Raw genomic sequence first — 25,040 nt, 5'->3', positions numbered from 1 at the left:
CTCCATCATTAGGGCACCTGTTACTACATTAGACTCCATGGTAAGGGCACCTGTTAGGACATTAAGCTACATCGTAAGGGCACCTGTTAGGACATTAGGCTCCATAGTTAGGGCACCTGTTAGGACATCAGGCTCCATCGGTAGGGCACCTGTTAGCAGGCCCGTAGGAAACAATTTCAGTTCGAGGGGGCACAGCCATACATTTTTCAGTTGACTGTTGAGGGGGCACCACCAAAAATTTCCTGACAAACAAAGAAAAAAGGTCATCATCATCTACCAAAAATTCCTTGACAAACCTCGGCAAAAAGGCGTTTCTATTGAGGGGACACACGCATATAGTATCTTTGTTTACTATAGTAATCTATATATCGGCAAAATTATTGGGGGACACAGCCCCCCCGTTCCCCACCCCGGGTCTTACGGCCATGGTTAGGGCATTAGACTCCATGGTTAGGGCACCTGTTAGGGCGTTAGGCTCCAAGTATTATAGCCGCTGCACCATCGTTAGGTGTCATGACACCTTATACATTTAGAACATCTGTTAGGCGCCATAATTAGGGCGCTAATTAGGCTCCAAGATTAGGCACTAATCAGGCTCCAAAGGTTAGGGCCTTTCATACAACAAACTTTTATTTATAACAATAAAATATTTGCATGTAAAAAAAAAAATTACATGATTATATAAAGATTTGCTTGATGTAAACAATATATTCCGTTCATGTTTAAGTAAATTAATGTAAACATTATAGATTATATCATTAAAGCTGCGACTAATAGTTTATTGGTAAAATGTACGAATATCCAATGAACGCTCTACTTTAAGAAATCCATCATGGCGTCGACTCTGCTTGCCGAACCACCAACTGGTGGTTTTTCATTCGAAAACTGTCGTCGGTATGCATATATTGTTATTATAAAAGTCAGAATTTATAGTTAAACGTTTGTTTGATCTTCTTTTGTAGTCCAGCATCTGTATCACACCTTTTATAAGTTAAATAATGATGTACTGCCGGTAGGGTATGACAATGCAATTTTATAAAAGAAAAAAGTGTTTTATTGTCAGCTGGGATTGATGTTTTAGTTGTGCTATTCAAAGATAATGTTATTTCAAGATAAATATTTTTAAAACTACTCTAGAAGGCATGGTAACATGAAATATCTCTCCTTTTAGAATAGTTCGAATTTTCTCTAATATTATTTTCTATGCAAAACACGAACCACCCAATGAATTTGTAGCTAAGCACGCTAAACGCTAAGATTTATGAATTACACTGCGCATTATGTAAAATCAATACATTCAGCTCTTGTGAAAAGAAAAATGTGTAAGACACACTGTTGGGTTCTATCAATAATTTTTCTCCAGTACTGGAGCATTTTGTCAGTGAATTGCATTTCTTATAAATTCTGTCTCCTCAACTGAATCAGATGTGTACATAATTACACAATCATATCATGATTATATTACTTAAAAATCAGAAATAGTGTCAGACCAAGAATATTATTGTTATAGAAAGTTAAGGCCAAAAAAAATAATAGTCTTGTTTCCTGCTACCAGCCTGCAAAAAATAGGATAGGTAGGTAGGAAAATTATTTTATTTTATATTTTTATTTTATTTTTTTTTCTGACAGCATTTTTTGGATATGAACTAATACAAGATAAAATTAAACATGTCACAGGTCAATATTGTCTTTTAAAATTGAATTTCATGTCTTTTTATGCACAACTCAAGTGGTATTTTATGAAAGTCCATATTTAAAACAAGAATTTCATGAAATGCTTGTTTTGTGCTAACACGAAAACTGATTATGGTGACAGAACGATGAAATTCCGGAAATTCTCGATTTTTTTTCTTCCAAAACTTAAAAAAAACTTAAGGGTCGGGTGCAAAAAATAGGGTAGGTCGGGTAGCAGGAAACAAGACTATTATTTTTTTTGGCCTAACTATGCAGTGTATTTTCCCCTGAAAAGGTAAAACCTGAAAACCTGAATCTGGAATATTTGATGTGAACTGACATGAATATCACTCAAATCATAAATGCACTTAGCAAAGGTGGCATGGTTTAAGTTTCAAGATTACTCTTGGATATTTTCATTTTATTTAGAAGTTATTAGCTAACACTGTAAAATCACTTAATTTTGTGTGGTCAAATTTTCGTTGATATAAATTCTTGGGATCTTCATAACACAAATCAATGAAAATTAAATGGCACGGAAATTTAATTAGTGAATTTACATTGTACTTCAATCAGGCATTATGTTATTAGGTTATTGGCACTGTTGTTCTATTTTCAGGAACCAAATGTTTGAAGAAAAGGGAATAAAAGCCCCTACTGCTTACAAGACAGGAACAACAATTGTTGGCATTATTTATAAGGTAAATCAAAATTATTTGTTCTTAATTTGAAGTTCCCTTCATTTTTGTTTTAAAAAATGGTCCCTTATTTAGTATTGGCATTATGGAGTTAAATTTTCATGTTTTACCAATACCAGTGTTTAACAGGTAAAGACAAGCAAACAAATCTCTCCTTCCAGAATAAAGCATCCTATTTTCATGAGGTTACTTTAGATAGAGTAAATGGTTATATTACTTATTAAACAATAACCATCTAGATTCAAAGTAAGAAACAGGAATTCTAACTGCTACACTATAAGTGAGATTTTCATTAATAGATTTTACATCAACATAATCAAAATCACCAATATTTACAATGCTTCAGAACAATATTGATATAATTTGTGAAAATCTACTACATTACACTGATTGCCTGTGCTAAATTTGATAATAGATTTGAAAGAGGGGTATTAGAATTATTTTAGAAAGCCAGGCATATCAGTATTTGTGCTGTATTCTGATATATGGACAGATATCTGTTATTATTTGATACATTGATGGTTATTAATGTAATATAAAAATACACAGTTACAGCAAATCCTGTCATGAATTCATCCAACAATCGCATTCAAAGTTTAGAAGATGAACATCCTTTTCAACCAAAGAAACCTGAAAAATAATCGACCCTGTAATAATGGGTTTTATACATGTGTGTGAATATATACAGTCACACCTCACTATCTTGAACTCGATGAGACCGAGAAAAAAAGATATCCAAGGATTCGAGATATCAGGGGTAAAATACTTTAAAAAGAAGAAGTGGTTGGGGACTTCCAAATGAAATCACTTCAAAAAGTCCATGATATTAGAGATTTTGGTGTTCGAGATACTGAATATATAGCACAATGTATTTTTAATATGTTATTACTGAGTTTTCTACCCATCTATTTAGGATGGTGTAGTGCTTGGAGCTGACACGAGAGCCACAGAAGACACTGTTGTGGCAGACAAAAACTGCAGCAAGATTCACTATATTGCTGATAATATATAGTAAGAATTTTCAATATGTGTGTAATATTTAAAGGACTCATAACTTCAGGTTAATCTGTCATTTGCCTTTTACTAGATATTCCAAGTTAATTCATGAAATGTTAATACATTTCATGTTCAGTTTGAAAAACATTGCAATTTTTTAGGATCTACATATACATGGAGTACATATGTGTTAGATTGTGAATATCTGATTGAGTATTTTCAATCATAATTAGAACTCAGAAACTGCTGTAGCGGTGTTGTATAGAGTTTTTGATTGTTACAGTTGCTGTGGAGCTGGGACAGCGGCAGACACAGAAATGACCACTCAGATAATATCATCTCAACTGGAACTTCACCGACTTAACACAGGACGGAAGCCTCGAGTCTGTACAGCTAACAGACTCCTTAAACAGATGCTATTTAGGTATTGATAAAAATTAAAGTTAATGTCATCTAAACTATCAAACAAAATTTCTAAAAGATAGAAGCTTAAGATAGAAACCCATTGTAGAATGTTAAAGAGCATATATATGTATATTAATCTTTGCACTGCTTTTCAGGTACCAAGGCCATATTAGTGCTGCTTTGGTTCTGGGAGGTGTGGATTCTACAGGTCCACATCTGTACAGTGTGTATCCTCATGGGTCTACAGACAAACTTCCTTATGTAACAATGGGTATGCACATTCCTACTTACCTGAAGTTTTACCAATATACTGATCTAAGATTCCTGACAGCACTTTCAGTGCTTATCTAGCCAAGTTACTGAGTAATATGTAAATTACATTTTTCACCATAGTATGTCTTTCCTAAAAGCATAGATACTGGCAGCAAGTAATTTTCATATCACTGTGTACAGTTTTGATAAAATTCTTTTTATTTGAATTCATAGGTTCAGGATCATTAGCAGCAATGTCAGTTTTTGAGAGGGGATTCAAACCAAACATGGAGGTAAATGTTTACTGTAGCATTATTTGCTCTTGCTTGTCCACTTTTTGGAATATGGACTATATTTCAAGAACCCCTTGACCAATTTTTGTCAAATCAGAGTATCCTTGGCCCTAGGGCTTTCATTTGTACCAATGGATGTGATTCTCAAACAAAAGAGATAAATTGGGAAATAAAAACAAATGTATTGGTTGCTAAAAATCTTCTTCTCAAGAACCACCAGGCAGATTTTTCACCAAACTTATCATAAAGATGAGGATATGTTGTGGAAAAAAATGTTTAAGGCAATACCCTAGGGCAAAGGATGTGATCTCATAGTCACTTTAAAGTTAACCTAAAATGATGTTTTGTAAAACTTTGATATTTTGCCCACAACAATGACTAGGATCATCAAATCTTGGCAGTTGATGCAAAATTAGGACCTCATGTTGTTGACTCAAAAAGCAGGTCAAAGGAACCTACTTTTTGAATTTCACAGGTTTTCATTTTCAAATTCATTCTGATGCATATCTTGGATACTTTGAAGTCTATGATCATCAAAACTCTTCAGTTTATTCATCAAGGGGCCATGAAGTGTGTCAAAAAGTAGGTCATCATGACCTACTTTCAGAATCATTTTCAAAATATTTTAGTTCATTATTTCAGATACTGAGAGGTTTAGAATCATCAAACCTTGTAAGTTGATGCATCATGGGACCTTGATACATATTTATGAAATAGTAGATCACAGTGACCTACTTTTGAATTTTGCAGGTACTCATTTTTAAATTGTATTAAATGCATATCTTGGACACTGTTAAGCCTAGGATCATCCACCCTAGCTAGTTGATGCAACTAAAATGATGGTTCTCAAAATTTGTTTAAAAAAAAAAAGTCATGGTGACCTACTTGTTGAATTTCAAAAAAGTGGATAAAAGTGAACCTTCTGGTACTTTTAGAATTTCATAGTTGTATCTCGGTATTGATATTAAGAGGCTTAGAATCATCCGTGTTAGTTGACTCACTTGGGTCCACAGATATTTTCAACCCAAAAATAGGCTACGTGACCTACTTCTGGAATTTTAAGGCTATATCGAAATCTTTACAATAAAAGGCTTAGAACAGAAGTCATAGGTTTGTACAATTTATCAGAAGAGCAATTCTAGGTAATGAGATTTTTCAGCATTGTACAGGTAAAGCTGACCCTTTCTGAATTATATATGAACTGGAGTCTGTATTACCTTTTCAACCCCCCACCCAGACACCAACATTGAAGAACTGTAAAAAGGAGCACAGGTCCAGTCCTGATGGTGGAGGGGGTCCAGGAACAAAGCCTGAAACAGAACTTACAGTTCTTAACAATAACATTTTTTAAAGTTTACAATACTTATATTACGATGCTAATAGTTAATGTAATTTTCAACAGAAAGAGGAAGCCAAAAAGCTTGTTAGAGATGCAATAGCAGCTGGTATATTTAATGATTTGGGCTCAGGAAGTAATGTGGATGTCTGCGTTATAACTAAAGACAAAGTGGAATATTTACGACCCTATGACGAGGCTAACCTTAAAGGACAGAGGTAAAATCATTATTCTAGATACAAATTCATTGTAATCCTGATTACTCTGGATATTACTGTAGATATATTCCAAATGCTTTTCTAGGTTATTTTGGCACATCACTATTTGTGAAATATCTTTTCACTTCAGGCAAGGATCCTATAGATACAAGAAAGGAACAACTGCAGTGCTGAAAACAGAGGTCAAGAAAATTCCTTTTGACATTGTCAAGACAACAGTAAAGGCGGCAGAACCAATGGAAACTGTCTAAGAGAGGACAACTTCTTTTTTTTGAATAACTATGATGAACTAACTCTAAAGACCAAAATGAATCCTACTAGAAGTGTTTTTCTGTTACAACTGTATATCTTTCAATTCAGAGGATCTTTTGCCATGAACAATAGCAGATTAACACACTGTATATCTTTGTAATAAAACAAACACATCAGTTGACATGTTGTTACAAAAAGTTTATTTATTTGCTACTTTATTAAAATTTTAAGGTGAAAAATAAGTAAAAAAAAAATATGCTGTAGAAAAAAAATTGCTTTGGCACTTTGAATATCACAGACCAAATATTGCACTAGTGTCCCAAGTTGGCTTTACAGTTTACAGAGCTTGCTATCAAAGCGAATGACTTGATCTTCCAGTGGTTTATCTTTTTTCCAAACAGGAGGAATAATGAGAACTTCAGGTCCATTCTTTGGTCGCCAGACCAGCAACTGTGCACTATTTGCGTTTGGAGGCATCAAGGCACATCTTGGTATAGGGATTTTGTTCTCCAACACATCTGGTTGCTTTGGCATTGGATTACTGATCAGCTTGGCTCTTTGACCCAGTGGTTTTGTGGGATCCACTGCTATTTCTAGACTCATATTCCATCGCACGGTTTTCAGAATGTAGGCCTTGTGGTCAGACATGTTCCAGGCTACCAGCCAGACATAAAATGACTGATCTCTGCAGATATGAGTTAGATTTGGTTCAACTTGATTGCGATTGGCTGGATTTCTCCAGGTTACATGAGGATGAAAGTTGTCATTCATTGCAATGGTGGCTGACTGGTACATCTTGCATGGCCCCTCAAAAATTACAGTCTCATTACGAGAGCCATACCATGGATAATGATGGCCATCACAATCACTGATCATGGACTGCTGACCACTGGTCAGTTCTGGAAACTCCCAACTTGTACTTGAAAGGAGAGAATAAATATATTACATCTTAGGACAATACAGAGGTTATGAGCTTAATTATTTTACACAGAAAATTAATTAGGGATGGGTATTGGCTAGAGACTTCGTAATGCAATATATTGCGATATTTTTAACTGCAATATGCATTGCAATATTTCCAACAAAAATATTATATTAACTTCCTTTCACGTGAAATGTACATAACTATGATAAATAACCAATAAAAGATATCTTCTTGATTGAATTACAGTTATGCAACTAAATACACCAATACAACAGCTTTTGTCTTACTGTTTGGCATGATCGCAAACCTTTCTGACAACTTTTCTTTATATTTTATAATAGAATGCCCGAGTCCATGCATTTTGTCGGTATATCGGTATTACAAAAACGTATTGCAATATGATATTTTTTGTCAACATACCGCAATATACCAGAATATCGGTATTATTGCCCAGCCCTAAAATTAATTTTGCCTGATGGAGTTAAAGTTAAATATATCATGGTAAAGTTATAAAAACAGAAAGACTTGTATATCTGATACTTACTATCCTTCATCATAAGTGTTGTGAAACATCATATCTGTGCATGCTTGGATCCAGCCTACTTTCCACATTTGTGTGTCATTCATTGGTGACATCTCTATCGTTGCAGTGACTCTACAATAATTTAACATTTTTCCAAACATTAATGTACATGAAGATTTATAATCAACTTCAAAAAATCTCATGGAATAATATATGATTGCTGTACACTATTTGAGATTCGTGAACAGATTTTTAATTGAAACAATATTTTTATTACGTGATTATCTGATTATTGAAAACCCATGCGTGGATCCAGGAATTTGAAATTTTTTTCAGGATGGGGGTTAGGGTTAGGAAAGGTTGATTTCCTTCTATATATTAATGACTCTCCTTACATTTTATCAAGGGTCCATGTTTTCAGGGTTGGGGGTGTGTTTCCATGTTTTCTAGGGGTCCAAGGTCATCTTTTTCTTACTTTACCGTACAAATCTGAAAACCCCAGAGGGGATCCATGCATACTACCGTACTATGTTACTGTTAAATTTTTATTAGTATCTACGATATAACATGCACTGTAAAATGCATGGGCTTCTTTCACTTTTCCTTTCCCTAGTAATCATGTGCATAAACATGTACGTCTATGACATGTGTAATGCCCCTATGGTTTGAACATATTTTATTGTAGTTTCTAATTACAAAGGGATTGGGCACAAGTTCTAAAAACTTATTTCGCCCTCTCCCTACATGTAAATTACAAAAATTAAATTAAATTAAATTAGGTCACAGTTAAATATGTACATTCAAAATATTCAATATTAGTGAAATTTACAAATCAATGCATTTTTAAAAATCATACATATAATTTTGTATATATTTGTATATATAAATAAATATATTTATAATAATACTAATACTAACATGTAAATCTGCCAGAATGTTTAGTAAAAGTTTGAACAATACAGAAAAGACGTTCATTCTCCACAGCACTCAATGAATCTATCCCCAATAATAAAACATGTGTATCTAAAATGTGAATTTTATCAAATAATAAAAATTTATCAAGAAATTCCTTTCTGGCTTCTTTATATTTTGGACATATAAAAAATAATGATACGAATCTTCTTTTTTGCCACATGAGCATAAAGGACTTGAGATTAAATTACATCTGTAGAGGTCAATATTTAATGCACAATTATGTCGAAGTCTGGTCTGGAGAACATTCAGTCGCCTGTTACCATATTCAAAGTATAATGGTGGGGCAGATTTTTTAATACTTATTTTAGATTTAAAATTTGACAACAGTTGTAAGTTTCTATTTTCAAGTGGTAATGAGTTCCATTCATTAACTACAGTAGGAATAAACGATGACTTACAAGTCTGTAATCTACATTTTGGAATATCATAATTTTCAGAATTTCTAGTAGAATAGCTAGATGTATTGCATCGCATATTGGGAAGTATGTCCCTATTGTAATATAGGCTTAGTTACTTCATCTTTCTCAGTTTCTAGCACAGTTAATTTTAAAATAATATAAGCATAGATATTTTTTTTAGAACAGTATTATAAAGCTGTACGTAGTTACCTAAAATTTGGTGTTCTGTACTTCAGCACAGATGCTGAGCTTTCGTCAATTGAGGTTGGTTGTTTATCTATCTTGGCATGAAAGTTGAGAACTCGAATTTTTTGGTGAACTTCTTTAGAGTTTTCCGTGCCTATAGCAGTTTGTTTACACCATGCTTCCGAAGTATTTATGCCCATTGCTTGATCCATCTCCATTTTAAACTTTTGTTGTAAGATTTTCAATATATCAATGCTAATTCTTTCAAACGAACTAGCTGCAAATAACAAATGAGCCCGTCGCAGAATGTTTGCGCCCGTTTGTTGATTGTATTTTCCCGCTTCCCGAAATACCTTGCGCTCAATATTGTGACGACACAGACGTTAGATAATGTTATTGGTTGGTTATGGATTGGTTAGATATTCTACCGAGAAGATTGTAAATTTTGCAAAAATACCATTATTTTCTTATTTTTGAAGTATTTATTGTAATATCATGAATATAGCAGCATAAGTGAAGTTTGCTCTTTGTAACTAATATAAACAAAAGTGTATAAATAGTAGCATATCCCACAATTCCAATTTCCATTTCCGCATTTAAAAGCGGCACGCTGATTATAGGTGAATGTAGGATAGATTACTGCAAATGACTTCATTTTTCAAATTACTTATTCAGCCTATTTAACCAAGATGTCAGCCATTCAACGAAGAAAAAGGCGACCAAATGGAGGGCATAGGAAAGACACCCCCGATGTAAAAATAATGAAATCCATGGACTCTTTTGGTCGATCGATCTCATCAATAGATTACCAGTTGACTCAGAAATGCAGTATTTGTGCCCGACCAAACTCTCAACTGGGAAGTTTAAGACCCCTGATGAAAGTCCTGGAAATTTCATGTCACGGGATTCCGTGGTTATTAGGAACTGTTGGTTTGCTTTTGTCTGTTCATAAGCATGAACATTTAGAAATCCTTATGAACTTATTAATAGGTAAGAATTCAATACTCTGTGCAGTTTGATTTCTTGAAGACTTTAGACTGCAGAGTCATGAAAGTTATATAGCTCCTATCATTTCATTTGGACTGAAGCTGTTTTTTTTTTCTAATTCGGCAAAAGAACCCTTACAGCAACAAAAAATTACTTGCAAACTACGACCAAGTCCAAAAATTTGAAGCTAAAACACTCCAAATATATTTTTAAACATGTACATAATGACATATATACATTTTCTGGTCATAAGGACTGAGACTTGTTCCCTATAGGTAGAATTACATTATAATCTTTGAAATGATACTGTTCCATGGACCCACTGTTTAACAATAGAATTTGTTCTGTATGTTGGCATAGCAAAACAAAACAAAGGCGGATAATTTTTATTTAGGCTCTCAGAAAGCTAAAATATGATAACATAGTGTGTAAATTTGAAGCACTAAAAAAATTGAGATAATATGTTGAATTTTTGCTTAATATGGATTATTTTTGGGGGTAGAAGACATGTTTAAGCTCAAAAAGATATACTAATTTGGTGGTTATTTTTAATTTGGTAGTTATTTTCAGTGCATCTCCTTTTGCATTCTCCAAAATTGTGTTGGAGCAGATTCGCTCCATGCATTTTGCTAGTTGCTCTATTGTAACTGTGTGGGACATTTCTAACTGAAGTGAGGGCTTAATTGTCCAGAGACACAGTTAAACTAGCTTACTGAGTGTTAAAAAAAGTTACCACATTTAAAAAAAAAATCATATATACTCTCAGCCAAAACAGGATGGGACTAATTTCTTAAATGGTTTATATACCCATTCAGTTTTGGCTATAAGCATTACATGTACTATAATAGCCTATTGGGGATATGATAACCCAGATCAGATATAAACTGATAACTCATTGCTTAGAACACCTGATTAGTAGGCAGGGGTTCTATGTTTGATTCCCAATCCAGCCATAAATTTTCCTCCTTGTTTTCATTTGGTGCTGTTGACCACTCCTAAACTTGCAGATGAAAGTAATCTAGAGAATATAGATTGGGTTGTGGTCTTTGAGGGCAAAGACTCTTGAAGGAGGAGGGAATATTGTCGTTTTGGCTATATTGACCATGGATAGCTCAATGGTTAGAGCACCTGATTCTAGGTCCAGCCATAAAACAGTACAAAATATGAAGAAAACATATTAAATTATAAATATTGAAAATTTGCATGGTCTTTAGTTTTGCAGTAGAATTTTACATCAGAACTCCCATTGACTAGAAGAAAAACCTGATTGATTGCGAGGTAAAAATGTCAAAGGCCATGGTCAGAAATTCATTATCATATATTGCACAAAAAAATATTACTGTTAGACAGGGGTGGTAGCATCATCGGAAACCCACGGTGGGTCTCGCTTCTCTTACCTCGAGGTAAGAGAAGCGAGACCGACCGTGGGTTTCCGACGATGGGGTGGTAGAAGGTCTCTCTCTTTCTGACCAAATGAAAGGAGGAAGAGGCAACAGGCCTTTGAATGAAAATTTCCTTTCTTAATTTGACACAGCAAAAAGTATTCTTCAAAAAAAATATGCAGGGCCAATCCCCCCCCCCCCAACCCCCCAATACTATGTGCTTGATTTTGTTATTTCTTCAAAATTTATTTATTTTTATTGTCACACTTTATTTTTAAAATTTACACATGTATAAATTCCTAACATATTCTTTTCCAGGACTGATAGGAGATCTTATTATTATTGCTGTACTGAAGATGCTTGTTCAGCGAGAACGACCAGCACTTAACAAATCTGATATGTTTGCTACGGTCTCAGTCGATAACTACTCCTTCCCATCAGGTCATTGTTCCAGGGCTATCATGCTAGCTTACTTCTCCTCAGAGAAAGCAAATTTAGAGGCCCCTATACTTGGACTGGTTGTCCTTTGGGCACTTGTGGTTTCCTTATCCCGACTTCTCCTTGGTAGACATTATTTCAGCGATGTAGTGTTTGGAATGATCCTGGGAGCCCTGGAGTTCAAACTTCTGGCCTATTACTGGCTGTCAAAAGAGAACTGCATGTTTGTTTTAGAACCATTTTTTGCACATTTTCATTTGTGAAAGCTGATCATCCATTTTTAATGTTGGTCAGAATTAGTGATTGAAAAAAAAGAAGTAAACATTTCACCTTGGAGATATACATGTAGTACAAACTAGTTCAAATATGCAAGATAATACACATATACTGTATAGAATAATTTGTTTTTAAAATGTCGTATACATGTATGATACTTAATTTGTGCACTAATTGTGATTATTTATGAATTGTTCATATTTGTGATATATTTTTACTTATGGTTTATACACTGCTGAGATTGACTGAGCTCTTGGATCAATTTTTGAACATAATTTTTTTCTTGACTGACAAGCTGTCCTTCACAAATAATATATGACTGATATCAACCATGAAAATGTTGTCAAACTTCTCAACTTATTTTTTTGCAGCTAGCTTCTGCTATGAAATCTGAAAAGTTGGATATATGTGTTGAAATACCAGGTTTAAACTTTAAAGTATTAATGTGCTTACATAGATACAACAAGAAGTATAATATGATAATAGTAGGCACAATAATTAACTTATACTACATAGTATATTCAATGCCTTTGTTGGTATATATGATTTTGAGAAATTGATTGAATCGAAAAACAATAAATTTTTCTGTGTGTGATCATATGGTTTGTTGAGACCTTTTACTTGAAGCATAATTATCATAATAATCCAAGATCCTCTACAGAAGTTCTACTGTTGTCAATCTTTTACATGTTAGATCAGCTAGTACACCACTACACACTTGTGTAATTAGATTGCAGTGTTGTTCACCTTTTGCTGTTAAAGAAAAAATTAAGAAATCAGCTACTGGTTCTTGGTAAATTTAAACAACTAATCACACTTCCAGGTTAAGTTTACTTCACTTAATTTCAGTATCATCAAAAGAACAGTTTGATACTTGTGGTTTAGTTATAGTTGCACCCAGTCATAGTAACTTAATGTTTACTTCACCTAGGAAGATGTCATCAAGAAAGTAATCATCATTAAGAATGTGTGCAGATGGAGTTAAACTTGGGAAATCTATAGCTACTGGTATGTGAAACAAGCATATAAAACTGGAACATATTTATTTGTCTGTACTTTGAAAGGGTTATTCATAATTTGGATTTCACATACAGGTAGAAGGCTTAAGTGATGCACCCTGATATTATGTATCACCAGACTGGATATTATGAGTCTGAAAAATTGCATCATTGTAAGCCATGGTTTTGTGTCCATTCTAATTCCACAAATGTTCATGGCATCTCTCTCTCTCTGTATACATGTATATATATTCATATATCTTACAAAACTTTCACATTTTCAACTTCACTGGAAACATAGCCACATCTCTGGAAACACAGAGCCAATTTCAAGCAATTTTGCCTCAAAGCATAATTATACCGAGTCCTGCTAATTAAATTCTGTAAAGTACATGTATATATTCGTGTGATCTGTCCACTTTAGTCCCAAGTTTTGATTTGTAAGAGAAACAGGTAAAGATTTAACAAGAGCACACCTCAACAAATATTATCTTAAAGTAAAGCAAAGTCCCACACTAATAATCTAGTAGTGTGCATCGATCCCTAGATGCAACATTTATGCAATTTTGGTCCAGGTAAGACTTGCAGTTCCTGGGAATGGACTTGTTCTAAAAACTCTTAACTGGTCACTCATCCAGAAAATGCAGGTCATATCTATCATACAAAACAAGTCTGTTAGTGCGCATCCTTTGATGCATCATCCATACATGTTTGGTCTAGGTAGGCCCTAAAGTTACTTGGGAATGGATCAGCTCCAAAACTTGAACCTGGTCACTCATTGCGAAAGCGTACGTCAGATCCAGCATCCAAAGCAAGTCTGGTAGCATGCATCCTTAGAAGTATCATCAATACAAGTTTGCTCTATAAAGGGCTTGATATTAAGCTGGAATGAACCTGCTTGAAAACGTTAATTTTGTCACTTATCCCAAAAATGGAGGTCAAATCCAGCATCTGAAGCTAGTCTGGTAGTGTGCGACCCAAGATGCATCATCTGTCAAGGTTTGGTCCAGGTAGGCATGAATCAAATTTATACTGGAATCAATACTTGCTCCAAAAACTTAACCAGGTCACTAGTCTGGAAAATGTACATTGTAGGTCAAATCCAGCATCTGAAGCAAGTTGGTAATGTATCATCCATCAAGGTTTGGTCTAAATTATAGTTCCTTTAGAATGAACCAGCTCCAAAAACTTAAAATTGTTCACTCATCCAACTAGATCTGACCAAAAAATATAGGTAAGATCTAGCATCAAAGCAAGTCTGGTAGTATGCATCCTTAGATACATCATCTCTGCAAGTTTGGTCAATATATATAGGGCTTATAGTTGTCCTACTCAAAAACTTTAACCTGCTCCAAAACAACCCGGTCATTCTCTGGTGAAAATGCAGCATCCATGTATTTCTGATCAATATGGGGCATAGCAGTACTTGAAAGAGGTCTGCTTCAGAAACTTTAACCTGGGGCGCTGAGGGTATTGCATAAGCTTCCCAAACTTCGTTGAGGTGATCATGAGGTACAAATTATTGCCACACAAGTACAATGTATTAACAATTTATTCTAAGTTGGCATATTTGTGTACTGATGACAAAAGAAAGCTTTGTGGATGGTAACTGTTTATTTACCATGATTATTCAACATTGATGAATGTGTGGCACATTTTGTCAATAAATTAAGTACTATTTACATAATTTAAAATATAGTTTGGAATGTTTCTCTGGTCTCTAAAATCTACAAAAGACCAGGATACTGTCAAATGATTAGCTAAGATCAAAAATGCCATAAGAAACTAAGCTTAAAAAAAAGAAAAAAAGAGGATAATTTCTATAGCAATACTGTACAGAGTTAGATTTCAGTAATACAGGTATTAAATGACTGTGGAGATGGGTTTAGATCTTGAGACAGTAAAAGTAACTGCTATTCAGTTTCTGTGCTTTTTAATTCATTTTCACAAAAAATCTTAGAACTAGGATAAATATTTTCCCTTTCTCTAAGTAGTATCTTAGTTGTAGTAAGTCACCCAAAATCTTATATTTCTATTTAATTATATAACATTGTAAATATTTTACAAAAAAAAAAAAAAAAATTATTGAACAAAAAATTACGCAGTTATCAATTTTTAATCTTAGTCGTAAGATTTTTTTTTGAGATAAGGGCCCCCAAATTGTGCAACTCAAACAAGAAAATTTTCATTTTGTGCCTTAAAATTAAATAGACAGAAGGAAAATGGAAGTGATGGTTGACCTAAAACAACGTGGACGGAATTCTCCCATAAAAAGCACATGAAGCAAAAAACACGGCAGACTATGTACATGTACATAAATGAAATAATTACTAAAAACATGATAATGTATCGCAACAAATGAATATTAATTTTATCAAGCAGTTTCACATCTGAATAATAAAAAATTATCAACAACTGCAATAAAATACTTATTGTTTATGTCTATTATGCTCTCAATGGATGTCCTTAGTATCTAAGTGTTCTGTTTAAAGCAGAAATGAAGGATTACTGGTGAGTAATGTCTGTAATAGATAGCGGAGGATAATCAATCAGGTTCTTTTTCATTACTAATTCTTGTGTGGGCCCTGAGATTTCAATAGAGTGGTGTATAATGAAAGAGCACATACAAGATTGGCATTCATTTGGATTAACTTGGTGTATCTTAATTTCTCAGTAAACAAAATGTTAAGAAATAATGAGTTTACAACCTGTACCTTGACCTTAATAATAAATCAACATTTAATGTTCATTCAATGATTTTTTTAAAAAGCACACATGGAATTGAGTACACATGTATATTAAAGCTTTACACTCTAGCCTGAGGTGGAGATAGTACAGTAAAACTTGTTTAATCCAGATGTTGTGAATTTCGAATGTTGTGTATTCTGAAATATTGCTTATTATGATGAAATTCAGTAAATACACTGTTTAAAATGTTGTCTAATCCAGAATGCTGTCTGAATTTTGGCTAATTTCTATAAAACCAGTGGTGTCTGGATTAAACAATTTTTAATGTGTTTTGAAATAAATATAATACATGTGCAGAAGAAGTAAAAAAAAAAAAATTAAAAAAAAAAAAATTAAAATGCAGGATTTCATTTCTCATTAATACAGTATGTATCCATGATAAAATGTGTCTCTTGATATTTTCTATTACAACCAAACAAACATCACAGTCATTATATTGAAACAAAACACCAAGACAATATCACACACAAAACTTAGTCATATTCTTTTACTAATTAACAAACACTTAATATAATGTATTACATAAATAGGATTTCTTTGATAGAACATCTTTATTTGTTATCAGATGATGGCCGGCCACCATTTCATCACTCACTCTCTTACACTCAAACATTGCACAATGCAACAACTTTAAAATTTGAAATAAACAACTGAAGCTTTCTTGAACACTTTTTAAAAAAATACTTCAGATTCTGTGTAAATCACAAAATATCATTCAAAATCAATATATATAAATATTAATTTAACAGTTTACACTCCACTTATGGCCTCTGTGAAGACTTAATTGACACTGATAAATTACTGATTGTTAAGTCTGTAAATTTAATGCCCTATGACAAGTTTTCACACAGAACTCCAACCACAGATCTATTAAGAAATAAACATGAAAAGCTACCACTTGATTTGACAATTCTTTTGTAAAATGGATTTTCTAGTTATGATGAAAGTCAACAAAAAAAAAAAATACTGGCATACTTTAAAATTTCACAACTTCATTTTATACTGTATCTGATAAGTATTTAACATGGTTCAAGTGTACAGTACAGTAAAACACGCTTATATTGAAGAGCCAGGGACGGACAATATTTCTTCATTATAAGTGTTATTCCTTATAGCCATTAATAAGTTTACAATATGTTTCAAAGTCACAATGAATAAAATTACTTCACTGTAAGTGTCAATTTGATATAAGCATGTTTGCTGTAAGCATGTTTTACTGTACACCAAATATGTACAGTGTTTGGTCACAGATCATCATGCTGTAAAGAATGAATGAATTGTATGCTTAACTTAATTCTTCACAGAATTTATAATTTATATTAATTAAATTCACAGTCTGTTTCATTTGAAGCTGACAAACCCTTATCAGATCATGTGTAACATTAGTTTATCAAATCTAACATTTGTTCCTGCAGTAAATTACAGTAAATAATATTTTAAAATGACTTTGTCCTGTAATCATTTTCTTTCTGGACATTTAAAGCATATCTTACAACTATGTGTCTAAAATAACAACAATATGTTGTATAAATGGTCAGTGAGTGGAAAGAGAAGAACAAAACTGACGGGTCATGGTTAAATCTCCATCTCAAATGCTGGAGTCACTTAATTAAAGTTCAGCTTGTTAAAGCTTGTGTTGTCTTCACCTGCCAATAATCCATTGACCTACTGGTCAGTAAATTGAGTATTGATGTGGGGGGTCATCTGAGGATTCACCATCTGTTGTTGGGGGACTGGTTGTCCTGGCATGCTCTGTTGCATTATTTGTTGTTGCTGTTGCTGCTGTTGTTGTTGTAGGAACATCTGTTGTTGCAAGTGAGGATCCTGCAGTTGTTGAGCTAGCATTTGTTGTTGTTGTACCTCAAATGCATGCTGTTGCTGCTGCATTTGAACCTTAATAACAGATATCAGAACATGAAAGAAGACATAAATATTATTTCTAGCAAACTTTTAACATTATTTCTACATTAATCCTTAGACTAGTGTATACCTGTGGCGAGAACGATTATAGGCATTAATGCCTGCTGTTTGATCCAATTCATGTTTAAGGAATAAAATATATTTAAACAATGTATACCTGTTGTTGAATACTAAGTTGTGACTGATGTCGGGCATGCATTATCTGTGCTACGTTGTACACATAAGTTATATATACCTGTTGTTGAATACTAGGTTGTGACTGATGTCGGGCATGCATTATCTGTGCTACGTTGTACACATAAGTTATATCTGGCCGTTGCTCTGGGTTTGGGTTGATACACAAGGCTACCAAGTTCCTTAACTATAAAAAAGGCAAAATAATATTTATAAATGGCTATGTTCAAAATCTTTAGCTATTATCCAAAACAGTTTCTTGTATACATTTCAATCAAACACTTGCCTCTTCTGAGTAACAGTCAGCTGGTAAAGGGGGATAATCACATTGATCAATTTTCTTGCACAAAGAATATAGATTCATCTTGTCTCCATAGAAAGGTGATTGAAGAGCAGCCATCTGTATAAATATGAAAATTCACTATTGCAAATAGATATCAATGAAGTTGTATATAACTGACCCATACAGATTGAAAAATAGTTGATTAATATACAGAAAAAATATGTACGTACTCACCTCAGACACACGTCTGATTTAAAGTTGTGCCCACCTCATACAATAGACAGGCCAGTGACCACGTCTGATTTATATATGTATGTACCCACCTCATACAATAGACAGGCCAGTGACCACGTCTGATTTATATATGTACGTACCCACCTCATACAATAGACAGCCCAGTACCCACATGTCTGATTTATATATACCCGGTATATATATACCCACCTCATACAATAGACAGCCCAGTACCAACATGTCTGAATTATATATACCCCGTATATATATATATATATATATATATATATATATATATATATATATATATATATATATATATATATATATATATATATATATATATATATATATATATATATATGTATATATGTATACCCACCTCATACAATAGACAGCCCAGTGACCACATGCTTGATTTAAAGTTGTACCCACCTCATACAATAGACAGCCCAGTGACCACATGTCTGATTTAAAGTTGTACCCTGTTTCATGGATCCTCTCAGGAGACATATAATAAGGTGTTCCCACTGTTAACAAATATTGGAAATTGTATGAAGGTATTTCTTTTCACTCTTAATTGAATTGAAAATAACCACTGGAGTTAAGCAACACCTGGCTCATTGGCCGACCTTTTCAAAGCTGATTGAATGTGGGGACAGAGTCAAATGAAAAGAGCACAGAAACACAAAATATAAGTATTTTAAAATGGATTTTGATTTGAACTATTTAAAAAAAAAACAACAACAAAAAACAAAACTTCACATCTACAGCCCCAGACATTGCAGATTTACAATGATGAGGCCTCTTTGTTGGTGGAGTGTGTCAAATAAATTGACTCCATAATTTGCACTGTACAGAGTAAGAAGCATATATCTATTTTAATTTTTTTCTGAGTGGCTATTAAAAAAACATTGTGGAATTTTTTTTACAAAAGAACTTACAACTAAGACTAAAAATACAAAATAGTTCTAAATTTCTTACAGTTCTTATTCATATTAAAGTTCTTTTGCAAAATGGGGAAGGTTTTGTGCATGGTGTTACAGTTATAGAGGGTTGAATGTTGTAGATTTCCAATGGATTTCATAAAGAAAATTACACTGAATGTAAATATAATGAACTGAATTTCAAATATATATACTTACATAAAATAATGTCAGTTCAATATTCTAAATTTTGAGATCTTAAAAATTTGTTATAAAAATGTAAATTTCATTGTTTTTAACCTCTACAGGACACAAAATCAGTTTGCTATATTCATGAATTCGTTATATCAGAGTTCGTTTTAACTCTAAAATTTTTCAAGGAATTATTACGAATTTCACTGGGAATCTCAAAAAAATTTGCTGTACCCATAAATTCGTTATACATGTACACCTGTTCATACTAAATGAGTTTTATTATAACTAGCTCAAAATACATGTTCTGTACATAATCTGTCAGCTTGTTTTTACCTAGAGAGTGGGCAGCTGTGGTTTTGGAGCTGAAGAATCGACCGAGGCCTAGATCACCCAGTTTGACAATTCCCTCTGCTGTTATAAACACATTAGCTGGTTTGATGTCTGTAACACAGGGACAGTAATATAAACTTCCAGAATAAGAGCATGATACGGCTCAAAACTTATAGGTACATGTATTAACATGTTAAATTTACATTTATAACTGGAATAAAAAAAAAATCAATATGGCATAGGAACAAACCTCTGTGCATAATTCTGCAACTATGCATATGTTCTAGAGCACTACATATCTGGATGAAGTACTTCCATATTGTCTTTTCAGGGATTAGTCTCTTATGTTTCTTGAAATGCTGTGGCAAAAATAATATGATTCATTATTATGGAAATGGTTTTGTACATGTACATGTATCTCTATAAACAAATCTAAACATTTGCACCTAATTTGAACAAATACTCTGTGTGTCTCATTTGGAAGGACAATTCCTGTCAAGGCTTAAAAAAACTTGTTCTACAGCTCTTGCACACAACTGTGGCTAAATTTTAACCACATATAACAAAATGTTACCAAAATAGGAACCACACATAACAAAGTGTTACCAAAAATGAATTCAGATTTTTTTTTAAAGATTTTAAGTCAATAAGGGCCATAATGCAGTGAAACTGGTTAGAATTCAATTAACTGCAAACTTGATGAGCTACACACAGCCTTGCACAAAATTTACATCAAATCTAAAATTTAATCCAAACTTATTTCAGAAAACAGTCTTACAACTTCAAATAAATAAAGTATAAAATACAATTTACTCAATTTTTACTGCTACTCTTAACAGAGAGTGTAGGAGGGATGTTTAACATCTAGAACTATAACATGGAATGAACTTTAAATTTAAATTTGGAATGCATATATTATGAAAAACATGTGTATACCATGTCATATAATGAAAAAAAAAAACAAACCTTGATCATTCTAGAGAGATCTCCCGCATCAGCTAACTCCAGTACAATATTCAGTTCGTTGTTCTCAATAAAGGATGACAAATACTTAATCACATTCAAGTGATTTAATTGCTGTAGTTAAAAAAATATAGATTTGTTTTAATTCTGAAAAAAGGTATATTAGGCTATGTTTGTTTGCCCTTTCCAGACTTGGGAAAAACAAGTTGGGTCTGTAGGTAGGTAAGGAATTTTTTTTTCCATAAATTTTCAACATCAATGTTGAACTTTCATAAATTATTGAAAATGAAGGCATCAATAAAATAAAATCGATGTTGATGGGGATGAGAAAACTTTGGAATGAATTTTAAAAAAATCCTTTCCTGGAGGTTTAAAAAAGTTTCTGAGTCGGGCCATTTTGAGCCAGTCCCTTAGGAGAGAGCTGACAGACATTTTTTTAAAGATGGCCCTACCATATTTCCATGTATACTAAATTTCAAGAAGTATGTTTCTTGAAATTAAGTAGATGTTTATATATGATACTAGGTAAACCTGTACACTTAGTTCTTTAAAATAGCCTGATAAAATGTATTTTCAAAAACATTTCATTATTATACCTATTTTTAACAAAATTTATGGGTACATTCCAAGCAATACATACTTGAAGTAGTCCTATTTCCTTAATGCAGTCCTGTCTGGCTTTTGCATCCATCATTTCAAATATCTAAGAATAGAATTCAACAAGATGCCCGTAAGTCATATTCCGCATTCAAGAATTCCTCATTAAAACCTGTGAAACCCCTTAAGGTGGCACAAATCTTAAAACATAATTTTACACTTTTAATCTTGTACACTTTGAATAATAATGAGTTTACGATCAGGAGTTTCTTATTTTTGTGAGATTGAAAAAAGTCTTAATATACTAGTATAAGGAGGGAAAAGGAAGGAGGGGTTTAAATTTGCACAATTCTGAATGAACACTACATCTGAGTGCTGTAATGTATTGAGTTAACTTCTTGTTGTCTTGCTGTTCTCGAGTAGATTTTTATATATTTCTCACCAATATTTTCAAGTATAAACTTTGACCCTCTACTCCTATCCCATCCTGAACTAACAGTAAACTACAAAATAATGTTTTTTTTACCTGGACTTTCTTCAAGGCAACAACACTGTTGTCTATCTTACATCTTGCACGAAAAACCTCAGAAAACTGTCCTTTTCCAATTCTTTTGTCAATTTCAAAATTGGCCAAACATCCATACATGCTTCCCTGCTCCTGCTGTTGTTGAACTGCATTTGGGTCTAGAGCAAGAGCTGGTTCCATTGGCACAGCCTGAGCCATGTTGTACTGAAATAATTTATAACTATTGTGTAAAGTTTGAACATGTTGAATATGCTATCAAATAAAAGTTACTGATAAATAGTTTAGTTCTTTTTGTTGCATGCAACTTTTTTATTCTCAAGACAACTTCTAAATGTAAAACAAAAGTCAAGAAAGAGAAATGATTGGAACTCTCTGTTGAAGAAAATTTCACAAATTTGGTTAAAAAAAATTGAATTTAGGATTTTGAGACATGTTTTTATTAAAGAAAACAAGGGTTTTGAAAAACATTGAAAACATGATGGTGTGATACAACAAAATATCCAAATAAAATTCCATTTTTAAAAAAATCTCAGAGGTATAAATTTCAGCTTGTTTTCTTAAAAAAATGTAAAAAGTGCACCTCTTATCGATCATCCATTATATTTTTTTTTATTTCTGATTTTCATTATAATGTATCATAGCATTAATTTCTGTAAATATTCATCAAAATGCTTCTTAATTAATATTCATTCATTCATTGATTTTTTCATTCTTTTTCTAGCAGTAATATCCAAGTCTAAGTATATATTAACAGTTGTCTCGTTTTCACTATTTTAGCGGTTTAATCAATTGGATCAGGATCCAACATTCTTAACAATTAATTCATGTTCTGTGAAGTTGTTTGATCATGTTGATGGAGAAAAATTCAATAACACTTTTAATAAAAATTGCTTCCACAAGGTACCTCCAATTTTTGTAAAATAACTGCCTGTTTCTAATCTTTTTGAAAGCCCTGGCAAGATAGCTCATTTGGTTTAGCACTTTAATTGTGATTCAGGGGTCCCAAATTCAAATCTTGATGTGGTCCATCGCATTTATCTCCTTGCCTGTTACATTTCATGTTGTACCATGTCCTCAGTGTGCGAAACTAAACAGGAGAATGAAATAGCCCATTGGACTATCTCATTTTAAAGTGGGATAGACCTTAGACAAATAGGACTGCCCACAAAAACAAGAAAAAGTAAAGATGAAAAATGTGCACTTGTTTTTATTCATACATATTTTTTCGTATTCATAATATTGAAGTACATGTATCTGTTACATTTTCATAATTAACTTGTGAAAATAAAGTATAAAATCAATCAGTGTCCGTGCTTAATGCTTATCACAAAAATCTGCACCGTGTATACATTAAGATTCGTTGTATATGAACTTCATTCAGCAGACCAGTTTATGTTTGTGAAAGACACGAACTCTAAAATCATCTTTGTAGCTTTCCCATTTTTGGACTTTTTTAAATTTATTTTTTTTTATTCACTTTGTGTTTAATGTCATGCTTCCAGCAACCAGCGGTCAGGATTTCCTGCATGACAGATGCACAACAGGAAGCGAGCATTGGATAAAAATAGTACACTGTTCATTTTTCGAAAGATACACAATGTTCTGAATGATGAGATTTAACAATAATTCTTTTAACACAAAATATAAAAATATAAAACTATTTCTCAGAATCATTTTGTTTTTTAAATTACATGTTGAAATTTTTTATTCAATCTCAATTTACACATGGCCGAAATTGGGATAGACAATTCGGTCTATACCAATTCAGATCGGTGTAGCCCGATTTAACTTGAGATAGATTCAGACCATCGAACACTGTGTCCTGGAAGTGACAGGTGAATGACCTGCCATGGAAGACCTGCCATGGAAGAGCCTGGGTTAGTGTCTTTGGGGGCAAAGACCTTTACATATATGGCAAGAATTTAGTGCTGACTTTCACCTATGTTCAATTGTAACCAGTAACACAGGTTACATAGCCTTTTCACTGGGGAGCACTTATTCAGTTTTTCATTGGTTACACTGGTTACAAAGGTTACAGGGTTACACTGGTTACAGTGGTTACAAAGTGATTAGTTCTTATCTTCATTTGTAACCAGTAACACAGCTTCTGGTGAACAGGTCAGCATTTTTCATTTATTCAGTTATTAATTGGTTACACTGGTTACAATGGTTACAGTGGTTACATCTGTATCTACAAGTTCCCACTTGGATTTTATATGATTTGTCACCAAAAGAATATAGTTGTAACCAGTGTAACCTAAAAATAAAGACCTCTTTCAGTTTCAGATGATCTGTAACCATTGTAACCGATTGTCACCAAAGGAATATAGTTGTAACCAGTGTAACCTAAAAATAAAGATCCCTTTAGGTTTTAGATGATCTGTAACCATTGTAACCGATTGTCACCAAAGGAATAGAGTTGTAACCAGTGTAACCCAAAAATAAAGACCCCAGTGCCAGATAGCTCAATTGGTAGAGTATATGACTAGTGATTCAGGGGGCCCAGGTTACAATCATGGACTGGTCTCACCGTCTGTCACATTTTTCTCCTTTCCTTACACTACCAATGCATTTGGTATTTGGTACTTTCAACATATTGAGAGCCACATGCAGCCCTATCTACCGTGGATATACATGTACTTCTTTTTTATTATTTTATGAACATGTCCTTGTGTACTGTACATCAACCTCCTTTTAAAAACACTTACCTTGAATTTTATAGATTTATAAAAGAAAGATAAGTAGGCCTTTGTATAAAAGATTAACAATACCTTTGTTCTTTTTTTTAAATCGGAAATTATATAATTTATATCAAAAAGCAGAAATGAAACTTACGGGATAAGATAGGGGATTGCAAAACTCTGTTCACTTCTGTAATATAATAATCCAGAGTTTCTTTCGGGTAGGAAGTTGAGTGTGCGCATGACTAATG

The 25,040-nt window shown here is 33.1% G+C and overlaps 4 protein-coding genes across 4 annotated transcripts; 2 read left to right on the top strand and 2 right to left on the bottom strand.

Annotated features, from left to right (window-relative positions):
• The first annotated feature begins 823 nt into the window (after positions 1 to 823).
• LOC133173677 (proteasome subunit beta type-7-like) lies at positions 824 to 6,305 on the top strand. The gene is made up of 8 exons (XM_061308667.1): positions 824 to 894; positions 2,294 to 2,375; positions 3,286 to 3,383; positions 3,652 to 3,792; positions 3,929 to 4,044; positions 4,260 to 4,318; positions 5,721 to 5,872; positions 6,003 to 6,305. Exons 1-8 carry the CDS (start codon positions 833 to 835, stop codon positions 6,121 to 6,123), a joined length of 831 nt encoding a protein of 276 aa, XP_061164651.1. The 5' UTR covers positions 824 to 832; the 3' UTR covers positions 6,124 to 6,305.
• LOC133173676 (protein FAM78B-like) lies at positions 6,302 to 9,484 on the bottom strand. Its single transcript, XM_061308666.1, has 3 exons — positions 9,156 to 9,484; positions 7,594 to 7,704; positions 6,302 to 7,043 (listed from the first exon to the last, which is right to left on the bottom strand). The coding sequence occupies exons 1-3, from the start codon at positions 9,347 to 9,349 to the stop codon at positions 6,455 to 6,457; spliced, it is 894 nt and encodes a 297-aa protein (XP_061164650.1). The 5' UTR covers positions 9,350 to 9,484; the 3' UTR covers positions 6,302 to 6,454.
• A 227-nt stretch (positions 9,485 to 9,711) lies between these two features.
• Positions 9,712 to 12,814, top strand: LOC133173678 (polyisoprenoid diphosphate/phosphate phosphohydrolase PLPP6-like). Its single transcript, XM_061308668.1, has 2 exons — positions 9,712 to 10,121; positions 11,819 to 12,814. The coding sequence occupies exons 1-2, from the start codon at positions 9,821 to 9,823 to the stop codon at positions 12,199 to 12,201; spliced, it is 684 nt and encodes a 227-aa protein (XP_061164652.1). The 5' UTR covers positions 9,712 to 9,820; the 3' UTR covers positions 12,202 to 12,814.
• A 1,993-nt stretch (positions 12,815 to 14,807) lies between these two features.
• On the bottom strand, positions 14,808 to 25,007 carry LOC133173679 (serine/threonine-protein kinase Nek7-like). Its single transcript, XM_061308669.1, has 10 exons — positions 24,944 to 25,007; positions 22,109 to 22,312; positions 21,626 to 21,688; positions 20,989 to 21,099; positions 20,273 to 20,381; positions 20,026 to 20,133; positions 19,007 to 19,101; positions 18,341 to 18,454; positions 18,116 to 18,241; positions 14,808 to 17,853 (listed from the first exon to the last, which is right to left on the bottom strand). The coding sequence occupies exons 2-10, from the start codon at positions 22,304 to 22,306 to the stop codon at positions 17,626 to 17,628; spliced, it is 1,152 nt and encodes a 383-aa protein (XP_061164653.1). The 5' UTR covers positions 22,307 to 22,312; positions 24,944 to 25,007; the 3' UTR covers positions 14,808 to 17,625.
• Positions 25,008 to 25,040: the final 33 nt, after the last annotated feature.

This window comes from Saccostrea echinata, unplaced genomic scaffold (assembly GCF_033153115.1).
Source record: "Saccostrea echinata isolate AGI-Se365-2 ecotype Australia unplaced genomic scaffold, CSIRO_AGI_Sech_v1 ptg000056l, whole genome shotgun sequence".
Taxonomy (NCBI): Eukaryota; Metazoa; Mollusca; class Bivalvia; order Ostreida; family Ostreidae; genus Saccostrea; species Saccostrea echinata.
This window is presented reverse-complemented; position numbering and strand designations above follow the sequence as displayed.